The 17,404-nt window shown below is 41.7% G+C and overlaps 1 protein-coding gene across 5 annotated transcripts; it reads left to right on the plus strand.

Moving 5' to 3' along the window:
* Positions 1-357: 357 nt before the first annotated feature.
* On the plus strand, positions 358-14,604 carry CLTA (clathrin light chain A). Of its 5 annotated transcripts, none has more exons than XM_084224568.1 (8): positions 358-594; positions 7,024-7,061; positions 8,947-9,064; positions 10,389-10,500; positions 11,877-11,930; positions 12,666-12,726; positions 13,092-13,127; positions 14,172-14,310. In XM_084224568.1, exons 1-8 carry the CDS (start codon positions 384-386, stop codon positions 14,178-14,180), a joined length of 639 nt encoding a protein of 212 aa, XP_084080694.1. In that variant the 5' UTR covers positions 358-383; the 3' UTR covers positions 14,181-14,310. The 5 variants fall into 5 exon arrangements, with proteins under 5 accessions (XP_084080694.1, XP_084080695.1, XP_084080696.1 ...); XM_084224569.1 differs by having other exon boundaries at positions 12,666-12,702; XM_084224570.1 differs by lacking the exon at positions 12,666-12,726 and having other exon boundaries at positions 13,092-13,132; positions 14,177-14,604.
* The last annotated feature ends 2,800 nt before the right edge of the window (positions 14,605-17,404 follow it).

Genomic DNA, 17,404 nt, shown 5'->3' on the forward strand with positions numbered 1-17,404 from the left:
GACGTAATCTGCGGCTTCGAATTTGTCTCCAAGTTGCCGACGGGCCCGTGTCTTGTCCTAGCGGAGCGCCTGTGCTTTGTCAGGCTGGCAGAGGCGACTCCGGTCCGGCTACCGCCCGAGGAGCGGATCCCGATGGAGCTGCGCCCGCCGGTGCCACCCGGCTCTCCGGGCACCGGGGCCGCGCTCCGCCCGCCCCGCCCGCCGCTGCTCTCTGGGCACTGATTGGCTCGAGTTCCGCAGGTCCCGCCAACGGCCGCTCGCTGATTGGGCGGAGCCGGCGGTGCTCGCCGCTCATTGGCGCAGGCGGGGTGGCCCCGCCCTTTCCGCGCTGCTGCCCGGCGTAGGCGCGGTGCGGAGCCACAGCTGCCTGCCCGCCTTCACCCATGGCCGACATGGAGCTCTTCGGTACCCAGCAGCCGCACCAGCCGCCCGCCGGGAACGGGATGCCCGACGGTGCCGAGGAGGATCCCGCCGCCGCTTTCCTGGCGCAGCAGGAGAGCGAGATCGCGGGCATCGAGAACGACGAGGGCTTCGGCATCCTGGAGAACGGCGAGGTGCCCGAGGCGCTGCAGGGTCCCGAGGGCCTCGGTGCGGGTACGCCCTGCGAGGGCGGCGGGTGGGGCTGGGGGTGTGGGGTCCCGGGTCCCCTTGTCCCTCGGGGCGGCGCGGCCGAGCGGGTGGGGGTGCCGGCGGGACCCTCGCCCCGGCGCTCTGCCCCGAGCGGGGCCCGCTGCCCGGTGGGGGTCCCGGGGGTGGACGGGGCCGTCCTGGGTGCGCTCTGCCGCACGGTGAGCTCCCTCCCTGCTCCCTGCCTGCTCCCTCGGTTATAGTTTGTATCCCCTGAAGGTGCCTAAGGCGTGCCCATGTCATAATGCGAACGGTGCTGATCTCGTCTAATCCAGGAGCCTGTCTGAAGGAAGGCTTCTGAAAGCTGAATAAATCCGCCACTTGAATTTCTGTCTTCAGCGGGGGTGATCTTAGTCTTAAGGCATAAGAGCAGTTGAGCTAATGTTTAATTTTACTAAACCTTTAGCCTTTGTTCCTTGGTAACCTTTGTACTGAATGTAGCAAGCCCGACACTGCAGAACCCGCGTTTGGAGAAGGGTGGGAGCTGTGTATTGAGAAGTATGGGTTATAGTCTAATGGTGGCTAAAGCAGCCCAAAATAAACACTTCTCCTTTTGAAAGGTTTTAACTGAAGCCTGGGTGGAAAGGGGTTGATGTTGCAACACTCTCAGAAGACTTTGCTTCACTTGTCACCACGGCCACAGGGACATATTTGTTCTCATGTGACATCCCTTTGTCACTGCAGTAGGATGCCACTCTCCTTCAGACTAAGTTGAATACCTGCTCCCCAGTTCATTGTTGGAACATCTTTAGAATTAAGTCTTCATTTTGCATCCTGATACCAGAGATTACTGATGCATCTTATGTATGAGGGAGTAGGTTTGTAGTATCTCATCTAGATAAACTAGGTAATGGAGACCTTCCAGTGCTTATTTGGCGGTAGCACTGCCCTTAAGATCAGCTCACTCATAAGTTCCAAAGCATATGGATTGCATACTGCTGAAAAAAAAAGGTGTTTTCTGGGGACTGTTTTGCTCCAGCACAAGAATTTGAGGATAATTGTTATCAGAACACCATCCTGTTTTGGTACCATGCATAATTTGATTTCCGTATTCTATTTATAGCGCAGAAATAGATACAATGGTCACTTCCCTTCTTACTTTCAGAAGGCTTCGGCAAACATCATGCCTTACATGGGCTTTGTGTTCCAAACAACCTCTGGAACATTAAAGTGGCTGTTTGAAAACTAATTTAGTTGAAAAAAAAAAACCTATCATTGACCTTTCCCACAATATACTAGAAAAACTAGAAGAGTATGTTCTTCACATACATGTGATGATGACTATTGCTTTTTCCTTGTCAAAAAGTTGATTTGTTCAATGTGTCTAGATTGGTTTGTTACTTAGAAGTAGCTCTTAAATTGCCTTTCAAGTACTTTTTCTCAAGTCATGTAAGTTGACTTGTCATGAAGTACAAAAGGGTTATTGGAGAACTTTTGGAAGAAGTTAATAAAATAATAAATATGATAATATGATCCAAGGATCTGGGAACTCTAGGCAGGAACTGTATGTCATCTTGCTTTCTTTTATATCCTGGGATTGCATTTGTGCTCTGGCCTGTTAAATAGGTGTGGTAGATGATGCTTGTGGACTTCTGGTGGCCCTGTTTTTTAACAGAACATTGATCTCTGTTGGCTGTCGGAGCCTGTACTCTCTTGCTCCATGTTAAAAAGCACAGACTTCATCCTTGCAAAATGTACTGGTTCAGAAATGGTGACAAATGATCTAATGACTTCTGTTGCCATTTGTGTTAGAAATTTCTTATCATTTGATCAGTACCCTAATAAATATCTGACAGTTGTAGTCTCTGGCATATTAGCTCATTAAACTCTTCTGTAATTGAATAGGTGAATGCAAATTTCTTCTTGAAGCAATGCAAGTTCTTATGTAAATCCTTAAGCATCATGACCAGGGATTTGTGGATTTACTTTTTTTAACCATAACCTTTCTTGAACTCCTTATTTACAGGTCTGTTGGATAAGTTCATTCTAAATACTGGGCCAAAACTAATAACTTGAGCAGCTCTCAGCTGAAGTTCGAAGATCTTAACTTCAGATACAGTCACAAGCAGTCATCAGCTTCTTGAAATACACTTTTAAGAATCATAGTTTCTCATCAACAAACAGTCTTTCAGTTTCATTCTCTTGGTAAATGATTAGACAAATACATAGGCAGAAGTGATCTTCATGAATTGAAAATATCAATATTGGGAGTTCTGTTAATTGTCATCATGATGGATACTGGGTGAGTATGGTGGGAATGGCGGAATGTTGCCAGGCTCGTGCCTCTCACACAGCATCATTTCATGTTGCCATGATCAGGGTTGGAATACTGATCCAGTAGGGCATTCATTATGTAAATAGCTATGCCATTCAAGCTGCCTGAGCTTGCAAAAACCTAATCTTATTTCCCTTGGAAGGTGAAGCATAATCCCTGCTCCAGAAAGCAGAGAGTACTGAATAAATCAAGTAATACAATGCTGTTGCCTAGGTATGGGTATATTATATGAAATTTCTTTTTCAGTGATGAATTAGTGTCCATGTATTTGCAGTGAGATTCTGACAATAGTATATCTTGAGGTTGTATCAGTTCACTTACTATGTTCTCTGAGTGAGAGAGTGTTCAAGAGGAAATGTGTGGTTTCTAGATCCTGTATGCCAATACAAATCATCGTGGCAGTTTGTCGAGTAGCTTCTTATGTGGAATTTCATTCAAAGACAAGCAGTTATATATGTTGAAAATCATGCAAATACTCAAGTTCAATGTAGGCTGAATAGTCTCAAACATTGCTTTTACATTTTCATGCCTGTAAGTTTTATATGAACTTATGTTTCTCTATCTTCAAAAGATGTTCATGAGCCTCTAGCAATTAAGAAAATTAATTGTGTCTGGTGGTTTATCTAGGTATTGCATTTAATAGCCTTTCAGGAGCTGAGTATCAATTTTATTCAAAATTTAGGAAAGAATTGATTCCTCCTGTCTCTGTAGTTAGCACCACAAACAGAAAGAGTTCTTGTCTGTGACTATTGATTTTTTTCTTAATTGTTTGAACAGCCATTGATCTGGGTTTTGCTATGCAATCACCATCTGAGGCTTCAGAGCCTCATAAGACAGCACTGGTAAAGGTATGAGAAAGGAATGGTATCTGTCTAGCTTGTGTTAGTGATGCTGCATTATTATGAAGTCAGGACAGAAAAATCTTTTTGGTTTTGTTTTGTTTTCTAGAGAATACTAGTGGAAATGTACAGAAGGTGGAAATTACAGAAGCTGTTACATTGGAAAATTATAGAAGCTGTTCTGGCACAGTGTTATTGCAGGTGTGTTTTAATTCTAGCCTATTGATTATATTGAAAATGAGGGAACTCATGGGTTTTGATAGGACAGAAGTTTAAACTAAAACACTGGAGAGAAGCACTCTTCCTGAGCTGCTGGCCTTTATTTTGCACACAGGCATGAGAATGAGTTATGGCTAGAGAAATTATTTCTTCTCCAGGTGCTTGCGTAGCTATGTAAATGAAAGTTTTGTAAAAGATTCTTCTATCTTATCGTGTTATGGGTTAGAGGTAGGTAAAATGAAAGCATGACTGTGCCTAAAAGAAAAAGGATGGTAAATTAGGCCTTGAGTGGTGAAGTTGCTTAACCTTATGTCAAAATATATTAAACTTTATGTTCTGTAGCTTTAACTAGAGCTGCTAACCAATTAAAAGTAGCACCACTTAAGAGTACTTATTGTTTAAAAGAGATGCTGAAGGTAACTCATAAAAAATACTTCTGTTTTAAAAGAGTATAAGAAAAATTCTTCAGTGTACTGTAAAGTCCTGCCTCTGATGTTTCAGATAATGGTCCTCTTTTGCATTGAGATTAAGAGTTCAGAGAGGCTGGTGAACAAGGTGAAGCTAACTTCCTTTTAGGCCAAGTGATAGTGAGGGGTAATAATTATAGTAACAGCCTTCAGAATAGTTGATAATCATTGTGATAAATGTCTGAGGCCATATATTGACTTCTGTGACTGAAGTGACAAAATGGCTTTTGTATTTATCTTCAAACTCCCCAGCCTTTTCTTTTGTAAGCTGTAGTAAATGTGGAGGGCATTAATGCTAGCTTTCTATTTCTGGTAAGCTTTGGTGTTGTATCTCCTGTGAATGCAAGGCAGCTGATATGATTTATCCTCTTCAGACTCTTCCAGACTCTAAAAGGTGTCTGTGTTGCTGTATGAATGTTCATTATTACCATATTGTCAGCATATGTTGCAGAACTGTAGATGTTTATATGTGTTCATTGCAACAGTGCCCTTAAAAATAAGAGTTCATCTTAAGTTCAAAAGTAAACAAGGAGTATGGATCATTGCTAACTGAGATGTTTCTAAATACGTGGATTTTAACTTAAGGAGATACAATACTATGATAGAATTGGATAGACTCTGAAGCTAGTAGAGGAGTCTCCTTCATGGCTGCTGAAAATGTTATGATGGCACTAGCAGTATTTAGGCTTTTTCTGTGGGAAGCTTATGAAACTGCATGTTTCTGTGAACAGAAAAATGTGATACACAGCTAGCATCGATTACTGATATGAAGGCTGGCAGACAGTTTTTCTGTACTTCATACTTAATTATGCAAGCGTGAAGACTGGAGAACTGAAATGAAGGAATGTTTGACTATTGGTCTTGTTCCAGTTAGCACACTTGTATTGGCATATGACAGCATGCTGGTACAGTTCTGTTTCCTCTTCTGCTTGTGATAAGCTCAGTCAGCATGCTGACTCTGCAGCTTAATTGTAAGTTCTAGGGAGGTCAGAACAGATGGGAAATTTGTTCTAATAGTGCTAATGCTTCTAACCTGGGTGCCCTCTGGAAACACTTAGTTCAGTGTCTGTTAGTGGCTGTTTCTGTGCAGAACAAAAATGGCCCTTAGACAAACCTGTGTATTTCATCTCAGGCACAGCCTGAAACATTGATGTTGTTCCTTTTACCTGCCAGCCTCAGTACTGAAGACCGTAATGAATGTTTTTTGGTGTGACAAGAAAAACATTATCACTGTTCTTGGAAGTATCCTTAAGATTTATGAGCCCTCTCACCGATCTGGTGACTTTAATCTTTTTAAAGGCCTCCTGTACCTTGCAGAGGAGTAGGAGTCCTACAAAGTAGCAACCGTCTCTCAGTTATGGGACTCTAGTTATAAAATATCAGTTTCTCATAATTGAAAAGCTATTTTTTCTTAATTTGAGTCTTCCCCTGCAAAAGTTAGTAACTACGTTCTTGGGGACATAGTATTCTCCAGCTTAACTGCCATTCTTGAACTGATGAATTTACAGTCCTCTACATAACACAGTTAATGATTGTTCTTCAGGGCTCAGAGATAAAGACTTAAAACACTTGCCTAGTTCAGTGATCAAGGAGTATGAAGAACTTCCTGTGTGCCATTCATTGGAACTATGAAACTGGTGCGTAGCTAGCCACAAACAAGAGGACACAGCAGCATAACTTGCTTCATTTTAGGTCAGTCAGCTATCTATTTTTAAGAAGGTGGTGCAAAATAATGTGATTTTTCTGCTTATAGTTTGGTTCAGTCACTTCTTTCCCTGAGGGGTGTATTATGGTGGATACACTTTTGTGTGATTTATCCATGGTCGTATGAGTAACATGAGTACTTGGTATAGCACGCTGACAGATGCTACGTGGCGCTGCTCTAAAGAGATGCCCTGCTGAGATTTAGCAGTTCCTGAAAATCTTGGTGTATTTTGTATAGTCCAGAGATTTAAATAGTTTCAAAAACTTAAAAGTTTGACTCACAAGGGGTATTTGTTCCCTACAGGTGTGTTGCCACTGTCACTTCAGAGATAATAATGCTGCAACTGAACTAGGAGCTATCAAGCATGTCATCACAGATGGTAGCAGAAAGGTGACTTTGCTAGGAATGTTAGCCATATCTTTGAGCTAATTAGGAGATAACACCAGGATAAGAATTACCAATTGTTGGCTGCAGCATTGCTAATCTTCCAGGTAGACGCTAAAACACTGGTAGTCATCCTTCTTAAATTCAGAACAGTTGTATAGTAGTCAGCTTCTAAGAGAGGGAGGACAAAGTGGGAGTAGCTATAGAACACAGTCTGTAGCAGCTTCTCAGCAGTATCAGCTTTACTTTTTTGTAATGTTAAAAGCAGGATCTCATGATAAAGAAATGACCTTGTATTTCTGGTTCTGCAGAATGGTGGCTCACTTGGTTTTTCATACCTGTCCAGAACAGTGCAGGGAGAAGGAAGCGTCCTTGCAGGGTATCAATATTCACTTTCACAACTCCCGCATTACCTACTTTAGTAAAGCTTTCCAAACAAGTTACAGAAATCAGTAAATCTGGCTGTTCTGTCTTTCTCAAATGACTAAACAAGTCACCTCTTTACAGATGCTGTTGATGGAGTGTTTAACGGGGATGTCTATCAGGTAAGATAGAAGTATTCTGTACTTAGAATGTGCTGTTCTACTCTGAGAATTTTACCTTAATATAGACTAATACTTCCTATTTCTTGTCTTTAAAGTAATTTTGTTTCATATCTAAGGAGGGTCTTCTATACTGGTAGCTCATCTCATGGAGTTGGCAGTCTTCTTACTTATGCCCATCCTCTGAACTTAGAGGCCACATAAAGCAGCAGTTCATTTTGAAATGTGGCTTAACAGTACGTAAGCACTGTAAAGCAGACTGTTAGGCTCTCTGATTCGACTTTACATTGACTTGCACTGGCTGCTAAGCTGAAAGTGTGCCCTGATTACCTAGTTTAAAGAAGAGTTTTCAGATTTGCTTACTCTTTAAAGATAATTCATGCATCCTGGTTATCTTATCAAGATAGTCTTACAAGGAACGGACTGAAAGCATTTTACATTTCTCAGTGACACGAAGATGCATGAAATTAAGCTTCTGGCTAAAAAGCTCAATCACTGTATGAAAGCATGTTAGACAGCCATGGTAATGACAAAAGGAGGAGATACCTGCTGTATCAGTGTCAGGGAGGAATGAGGCATGCTAAGGCAATCACTTAGTTGTAACTGAATTTCACACCAGATTGTCCATGGCATGATCATTACCTGGTGTTACAGCTGGCTCGTTAGCCTGATTAAATGAATGCTTGGGAAGGAAGCAACATGTGGGCGATGTACTTCTCCTTAGAGTTTTAAGTGAATGCTGAGTTTTGTTGAGACGCAAACGGCTTTCACTGCTGCTGACATTCTTATATCCTCAGCATTACTGTGAGATTGATGGGACAACCTGTATTTCACAGGCCCTTTGCTCTTCCTTGTACAACAGAAGGTAGATTTCCCTCTTTAGATACCTTGATTTTGTGTTTGGAGTTCTAAGAGATCAGTTGTTTTGGTTGACAGAGCTTCCTTTTAATCAGAAAGAGATTGAATGGGCTATACATAACTTAGGTTTTAGCTACCTGTAACTAGCTAGCCCAGCAGCTGGCCAGTTTATTTTGCTTTGGATGTGAAATGTGAAGCCTGGTGGTGTTGCACCAGCCTAGTGTCTTTTCTTTGCATTATTCCTTCATTGAGGGCTACAGGAGGTCCAGAGAGGGGCAAGGTACAGCCAAATCTGTGGTCAGCTGCAATCAGTACTCTTAGGAGTGGTATTTCTTAACTCTGTTAGGGGTAGGATGAAGCAATAAAAGTTGTTAAATTTAGAGTATCTTCTGTAGCAAATACCTCAATATTCATTAGCTTTGTAAATCTGGTGTATTAATGTTGGCCCTATTAATTTCAAGTCTTTGAGATGTTACATTGTGAAAAGGATGCTAGTACTCTCACTGTTCTGATGATTAAATATTGAAATGCCTCTTTGGTTATAAGCTGCATACAGCAATCCAAATTTTGTAATGTGGTATGCAAATGTCTCTTGAAGTAGACAGATAAGGTGCAAAGAATGTTTTGTAGTCCTGTACACAAAACCATAAAGAAAATTTTTTCCCAACAAATATTTAAGGTGAGATGAACTCAGAGAATATATGGCCTACAACTGTGTAGTGAGGTGCTAGGCATTCTCTTCTGCATTCTGCAGGCTTAGTACTCTGGCACTAAGTGCTTGTGGCACTTTTATTTCCAGTTGTCTTGAATTTCTGTTTGATCCCTGATTTCTGGAGGAAGCCCTGTGTTAAATTCCTTTGATTCTGCTGTAATTTGTAGCAAGATGTTTTTTATGGTGGAAATGCGTTATAACATCAAATGAATGTGTTATTGGCTCAGTTCAAATAGAGTCTAATTTTATATAGCTGGCAGGCAATTATCTGAAATCACTTGTTATGCACAAATGACTTTACTATTCCTTTCCTCCAAGGAGAGTAATGGTCCCACAGACTGCTATGCTGCCATCTCCCAAGCAGATCGACTGCAATCAGAACCAGAAAGTATTCGTAAGTGGAGAGAGGAGCAAAAGGAGCGCCTGGAGCAACTTGGTAAGCATGGTATTTGTTGAGTAACCTCATGTCAGCTTCTCTCAGGCTGAGAGAGGTGGAGGTGTTCTACCTGGGGAAGAGAAGGCTCTGGGGTGGCCTTAGAGCAGCCTTCCAGTACCTAAAGGGCACCTACAGAAGAAGTGGAGGGGGAATTTTTACAGGAGTGTGTTGTGTAGTTTACAAGGGGTAATGGCTTTTAACAGAAGAGGGTAAGTTTGGATTAGTCATTAGGAAAAATGGTGAGTGGTGAGGCACTGGCACAACCTGCCCAGAGAAGCTGTGAATGCCCCATCCCAGGCTGAATGGGGTTTTTGAGCAGTCTGGTCTAATGAAAGGTGTCTCTGCCCACAGCAGAGGAGGTGGAACTAGGTGATCTTAAAGGCCTCTTCCAACTCAAGCCATTCTATGATTCTTAAGCAGTAGAATTCTGAACCATGGCACTGCCTCTTCAGAGTCTTAACATGCTTCCTGAGTTCAAGGAGCAGGCCTGGGTGAATTTTCTAGTAAGCAGACTTAAGACTGGTGTCGGAGTCAGCAAGCAAGTGTGTCTCTGAACCTTTATTTACAAATGAGCTGACAGAAAATTAAAAGCTTTTGTAAGCTTTGATGATAATAAATACTGCAGGCATTAGTAGTTTATTTCAAAGGATAAAGATTATTCATTTTGTAATTGCTGAGGCCATCTGTTGTCACATGGATCTTAATCTAATAACTAAATTAAGAAAATAATGGATTATTAACTAAACTAAATGGACAGTATCTAAGGGACTACAAACTGTTGTGCTTCCCACTTAAGTGGTGGAGGAGCCTTTGCTTGAAATTGTTAGGACAGAATCTTCTGTAAAATGTAATTCTGGATAGAGCTGACCGTTTTACTCCTCTTTTGTACTAGTTATAGCAGATGAGGTTGTCCTGAGCTGCAGGCTGTGTGTAAAAGTATGTAGAGTTCCAGGTTCCTTCACTTTGTCTAAGCATAGAGGCCTTACTAAGCTTTGTTCTACCACTGGCATAGCAAGATGACTGTTTCTGGTTTGGGCAGTTTGCAGACCAACAGATTTCCTGATTCTGAACTACTCTGCAAAGTGCCTATCCTAAACTGAACTGTCCCAGTTATGCAGCACAGGAGTTCTGTTCTTTGAACTAATCCTTTGAATGTTTTTAGTATTTGGAGTTCTCATAAGTCTAAATCAGGAAATCTCCCAACCCTTACCTGAGTTGGTGAAGCAACTGTCTTCACTAGAGTGCACCCTGAACTATCATTGAAATGTTTGCAAGATGCATTTGAATACAAACGTGACTGACAAAGCAATTCTTAAATCTTCAGATGCAAACTCACGAAAGCAGGAAGCAGAATGGAAAGAGAAAGCAATAAAAGAGTTGGAAGAGTGGTATGCAAGGCAAGATGAAAAACTCGAGAAAACAAAAGCCAGTAACAGGTAAAGTTTTTCCAGCCATCAGGAGAGTTATGGTTCTAGTTATGAAAATAATTGGGAAGGGAGGTGAGAATACTTCTATGTCCTAAGACAATAGTCCTTCAGATCACTGAAGTAAACACTCCTACTACCTACCTTTTTAAGTTTTCTTAGATGATTTAGATTAAATATCCAGGAAGCATTAAGATGATGATCAAGTATTACTGAAGATTCTTTAGAACATGAAGCTTGAACATGGCCAGAAAATATTTTACTCTACCCACTTGTCATGCTCCCACCTGCACAGGCCTTCAATGTCTGCAGTTACTTACCCTGAGATTAGCATTCTTACTTGCTTACTTTAGAACATATGGAAGTGGCATTCTAGTTAATCTTTGCTACAGGTAATTTCATTAAATATCTTTAAATCTTTGCTGCTCTTTTTGGAAGCAGTTCAGAAATAACATGACTCAATTCTGCTAGTGAAAAACTAAATGCTGACTGTGTCTGTAGTGGTTTGAATTTCCTAATTATGGGTTCGTGGTGAAAAGTGATGACTTGGTTGCTGGAATAGTAAGCTCTTACACTTTCTTAGAAGTTCCCTGTGGAATTTTGACTTCAAGCTACACGAAGGTAAGTGATAGAACTGATTTAATGCCTCTTAAATCTCTACTTCATTCTGTGCAGGTAATCATAAAGACTGCTTTATATTTTGGGAACTCACAGGGTTCAAGATGAACTGCTGTTTTGTTCATTTTGTTGCTGTTTTTTTGTTAGTTTGTTTATTTGAAATACTGCTTTTCTTATCAAAATGGCCATAAGGTTTGTCTTTATTAAATAAAGTCCTAGGTAGACTACTCTCCTTTCGAAAAGAAGCAAGGAGGCCTACACTGCCTTCAGAATTATGGATTTGCCACTTCCATAACATTCACTGAGAAATTCACTACCTTTTGGTTGAGTGAAGAAAGGGAGACAGGATTAGTACATCCTAGTTGGTGGCCAGAGTTCATGATACTCTCATAGCTTTATTATGGCCAGTGTTTGAGTGCAGGATATTGAGTCTGGAGCAAGACTCATTAAACAGGTGTTGCACAGAAGTGTTTGGCATTCTCATCACCCGGGAGTGATCTCTTGCCTGATGGTAGTTTCTGTCCTTTGGGACTCTAGTCTTCAACTAGCTGATCCAAACTGCTAGGATGTAGCAGAATTTCTGTGTTGCCCCTCTGAGCAATGGCTTAATTGATCCATTCCATGTGGTAACTGCTTTCCTGCTACACTAAGTCTAGGTGATGCAAGGTTAATGTGCTTGTTAAAACTGCCTCCACCTGTGTTCCGTACTTCTCATCCTTATCTCTTTTCTCCTGCCTGCTTGCCTGCCTGTTGGACTACTTGCTACCTAGGGTGGCAGATGAAGCTTTCTACAAACAACCCTTCGCTGACGTGATTGGTTATGTGTATGTTGCTTAACTACTAATTCTGTTTGCTAGTCAACATGATAATAAGCAGGATCAGGAATAGTGCTGGATGTCTGAAGGTGCTTTCTGAATATTTACTTTTTGGACCTCTTCTGGTCTGCAGTATTAAGTGCAATTCTTCTGTATGCACTGCACAAAGATTAAGTCATGTAGTGTACATAGCACTGGAATTATGATAATGACTTCAGTACTCTTTAGACCTAAGGGTTTACAGTTGTTTCCAGGCCAGTGAACATTGCTTAACAAGATACTTTGCTGGGGATGTGGGTTAGTGCCTGCAGTTTAACATGGGTGCTGTATTTAGTCCTTCCACAGAGAAGCAGTGTTTAACTCTGTAATAGGTAGTGACTACCTGCTTTGCCTACATATCAGAAAAATATTCAAGCAATGCTTGCACATAAATGTTCACAAGGAAGCCAAGGAAGGTAGAAAGGAATTGCCTGACATGAATCAGGACAGAAAATATGCATGCATGTAGAAATAGGAGCTTGTTAGAGAACAGATGGAAAGTACAAGAAAGTGGCATTGGGAAATCACTGTAAACTGCTGGGAAGACATTTAGGAGCAGTGTAGATGTTTTGCCAGCCTAATAGGTTAGTGAAAACAGAGCTGTGATTTTCAAGCCCCAGTGAGTATGCTAGTTTCTGAGGGGTAGAAGGATTGCAATGTTCATTGGCTTGATCATGTATTTTAATTTCTTCCCTTAATTTGTAGACTTGAATTGAAAGATGGACATGTCACAGATTCTAAGGTGACACCTTTAGAAGGTGTACTGGTGAGCCGTGTTGTGGCTTTGAGTGCATTAATATTGAAGGTTTGGTGTGAAATTCACAACTAACTGTAGGTGGATGTAAACCAAGACTTGTGAAATGATGGATTTACAGGTGGTGTTTAACTTTTCTGAAATCTCCTGGAGTTAGTTTTGTTAGATTTTTTTCAATAAAACCCTTATTGTTATATGTCCAATGCAAATGTGCAGTGTTAGTGCTGCATAATTAAACTGGCTGCCTGTTTCCTGAATGTAGGCTAAGCTACTAGTGCATGTTCAGCCAGCTAATCATCTGCATTAAACTCATTCTCATTTTCTATATCTGACTTAAACTTTCTCTCCTTGTTTCTTTTCTTCTCTTCACCTTTAAGCACAAACATAAATCATCCTTGCTACAGCCTAGAACAGTTAAGTAAAAAAATCTTCACTGCCCCTTAAAAGTGTCATGTCACATAAAGTAGCAGTGTTGTAGTGATCCTTGTCTTCAGTGGTGTCTGTAACCTTATCATCCCTGTGAATAGTGCTGAACCCTCATGGGCGAGTCATTTTCACTGCTTTCTCTGTACTGCTTGTTGGAGTAGATGGATTTGGTTGATCTCTTGATGCTTACTGCTTCTGCACTCAGGCAGCTACCAGCGCCCCACATCATGTAAACTAGATGCTGGAATGTTATCCCTGCATTGAAGCAATGCTATTGGCAGCATAGAAAAGTCAAAATAATACAGCCGGGAAGCTGCTGGCACTATCCAGTAAATAATGTACAAAGCCTTCTTAGAGTCTCCTTAGGGTGAGAGCAGGGGAAATCTGTTTGTTCTGTGAGGTGACCTCAAACAAGTCATCTCCTCTGCCAAGATATGCTGTAGTCTATTGCACTCCCAAACATGGGATTCCTGACTTAAATTCCTTATGATTCATGCTGCTTCACTACAGCATTGGGAACTATCAGCAGATAGTTTTATGATGGCCTGTAGGCCTTGGGGCTGATTTAAATCCTCAAGTGGAATTTGTTTAAGACATGCTTGCAGGCAGTTGTAAATTTCCAGTTGGCAAATGTCCAGTATAAGCCATCAAGCGGCAGAGGCTTAACTAGTTAAGACCTGGGCATTTCTCCATAAATAAAATGCCTACATAGAAGTACCTTACTTCCTGGAAGCTTGTGTGGCGACTCCTTAGGCAAAGACTCAATAAGTATTTTTAAAACCAAACACCTGTATTCCAACATTTTACACAATCCTCTGCGATCCTCTGCACTGCTTGTGCATAGCATACTACTGCAATCTACTTTCATCTCCAGGATTGGGGCAGTGGGAGCTTATGTGGCCATAATGTCCACAAGCAGCTGTCAGGTCACATTTCTTATTGAAACATGCTGAAAGAATCGGCATCCTGTAAGAGGGAAGGAGTGCCTTATATGCTGGGCATTAACACAAGGTGCATTGCATTGCTTTTAGGGCAGCTGAAGAAGCCTTTGTGAATGATGCAGAAGAAGTTTTTCCGGGCACTGAGTGGGAACGTGTGGCTCAGCTCTGTGACTTTAATCCCAAGTCTAGTAAGCAGGCAAAAGATGTGTCCCGCATGCGTTCAGTCCTCATCTCGCTCAAGCAGGCTCCACTGGTTCGCTGAAGCAAAGCTCAATGGAGATACTACAAATGCAATATCTTAACCTTACTCAGAGAAGCTATGTTTGCAGTAATTTGATTAATTGTTTCAATGTGTATTTTTGGACCACATCATGATGTATCTAGAGCTGATCATCGTTTGATTGCATGTTCTTCCTGATGTTTCCTTTCTGTGTCTGAAATGGGAGAACCTCCAAAACTGTAGTCTCTGTGCTGTTGTGCACCGAGGTGTCACTTCCTACATTACTGGTATTAAAGATCTGTTAAACAGCAAAATGTGTTGACTTTGGATGAATTGAGAAGGTCTCCTGCTTCCCCTTGACAGAGGGTGTTTGAATTAAGTGTGAGTAAACATTTTTCTTGATTGCTACTGATTTCACCTTGCTGGTGAATGTCCAGCCAGCAGTGCTTCTGGTCTCTTCAAGGCTGTCCTCCTTGTTTCTTTAAGCTTTCTTAAAGCTCTTGAGAGCTTTAGTTTAAAAACTTCTCCCCTATCCAATTTGTCACACTAGACAGCAGCTCAAGAAAACTTACACAGCAGGCTTGTTAAGGGGCTTATCTTGCTTCCAGTGGGACTGAGGATGCTGCCTTCTGCAGGTAAGTAGTTGTGTATAATTTTCTGCTGTCACTCTGGCTGCCTGAAGCTTAACACACAGGAGAGGGCACTGCACAGTTAAGAGACCTTTGGTATTCTAATGCTTATTTTGTTCTGCTAGGTTTTCAATGCTGTCTTCATATGCAAAGATCTGTAGTGTAGGGGCAGTTTGGGTGTTTTTGAACTGTGTGCTTGCCCTCGCTGACCTTTGCAGACACTTCCTCCCACTAGGGTGGTGAACTGGAGAGTTGGAGAGTAAGAGAAGGGAAGACTTCCTCTTACTGCTGCTCATCTCTAGGTTGGAGCTCTGTCTGCCAAGGTTGAATCGGAAACAAACTGATCTAGAAAATCTCTGTTCTGCTTCGTTTGAGGACCCAACAGTCACAGGAGCTGTATTCTAGCCTTGCTCTGTTAAACCTTACCTTAGCAGTCTGTCTTCTAAAACTAATATGTTCAATCTCCTATGTTATTCCACCATGTTTATCAGAGACACAGTATCTTTACTACTGTGTGGCGTAATTGCTTTAATACCTTGTATGTCCAAGCTGGAAGGTTAGTCCAGGCAGTTTGAAACGGGCTGCAGATGCAGACTACGATGGACCAAGGCTCAGGATGTTACTGCACAGCAGCTGTCTTACTAGCAGCTGTGTCCCTTTGGTGGGTAAGGTAGTCAATAAATGGTTTCCAGCTGGGCTGCAGTAGTTAAGCTGTACCTTACTGTTGTCTGTAATGACTGGACCTATGGGTGGTGATGAGAATGATGGTAGATTACAGGTCTGAAGTCTTGATTCCATGGAAGATTAGGGCGAGAAGATACCTTCTGAACTGCACAAGGGTAATGGCAGGTGAGTCCCAACAGGACTGAAGCACAGAGCAAGTCCATAGAATACTGATAATCATTCCTAGCCTTGACTAGTTATATATCCACCTTGACCAAAAATTTCCTTTTTGCTGCACACTCAAAAGCTCTGAAAACAAAGGTGTTCAAAATGAGCTGATAATTTAATAAAGTCCACTACATTAAATATACAGTCTTTGAAGTGTTAATATGAATTTAAGAGAATTTGAAAGATTAACAGGTTAGAGGGGTTCCTGCACATTGAATTATGGTATCTATTGACCACTACATTTTCCTGTCTTACAGAGTATTTTATCTGGCTACGGATGTGGCTCAGAGCTGCAATCCAAGAAAATGGGCAAAGACTCGAATTTAAGGCCAAAGCAATGTTACAGAAGTTAAAGCAGTAATTTATATGCTGGGTTTGCAGAGCTTAAGAATGTGTTTGCAGATTTTTAACATATTTCGTCCTGCTGGAACAGCTCTCTGGGTTCTGACCTACACTAACTCTGGTGCAGAGATTACCTCTTCTGCCTTAATTTTACATTCAAGTATGCTAGCTCACTGTCTCCTTTATCAGTGCTGTCACAAAATCATGGACTGGCTGTGGTTGGAAGAGATCTCTAGAGGTCATGTGGTTCAACTCCTCTGCTCAAGCCAGAACCATGTTGAGCCTGTGATGGTCATGCCCATGACCATATCAAGACAGTTTCTGATGATCTCCAAGAAGTGAAATTCCACTTCCTCTCTGGGCAACCTCTGCCGGTGCTTGGATACCTGTACAGTAAAGAAGTGTTTCTGATGTTCAGACAGAGCCTCCTGTGTTTCAGTCTGTGCCCAGTGTCTCCTGTTATGGCACAAATGAAAGGAGCCTATCTTCTTTGCATTCTCACTCAAGGTATTTATATACATTGGTAAGATTCCCCTAAGCCTTCTTGTTTCCAGTCTGAACAGTTCCAGCTCTCAGCTCTTCCTCACAGGAGAAATGCTGTAGTTGCTTTGTAATCTTTTTGGCTCTTTGTTGAGCTCTCTCTGGTGTGCTTATGTCCCTTGTGTACTGGGGAGTTCAGAACCCAACACAGCACTCCTGGAGTCAGGACATTTTCTGTGTCTGAGAATTGTTTTACATACTTCGGCCTTGTGACAGAGCAAAAGAATTTTCAGGTTTATTTGGGAAAATCAACTCCCTTATCTGTATTTCTAAACATTGACTTGTTTTTTTTCAGAGGTCAGTATCTGTCACTTTGTTTTGTAACTTCATGTGACAGTATTGTGCTACATCTCTGGCCTCTTGTGTGTGCTCAATCCTGTTTACTGGCTTTAACTTCCCACTGTTGCTGCTTATCTCCATAGCATTAGTCAGTGGAATATGGGAAAAATGTGGACACTTCCTATCCTTCAGATATAATCCCAGCTGCATGCATGTGAAGATCTCATGCAGTATTGAGAGAGATGCTGTGGACTCTTGCTGAATACATCCTGGTATAGAACTTGCTTTGTTTAGCTTCTGATCAGGTGGCAGCCAGCAGCCAGGCAGTCTGAAATTACAATGAGCATTTGTAAAGAAGAAAGGGGGATGGAGAGGTCATGGGTTCATTGGAAAGCAGGGAGCCTGAAAACAAGAGCACAGTG

Source organism: Fringilla coelebs (assembly GCF_963513975.1).
Source record: "Fringilla coelebs genome assembly, chromosome: Z".
Taxonomy (NCBI): Eukaryota; Metazoa; Chordata; class Aves; order Passeriformes; family Fringillidae; genus Fringilla; species Fringilla coelebs.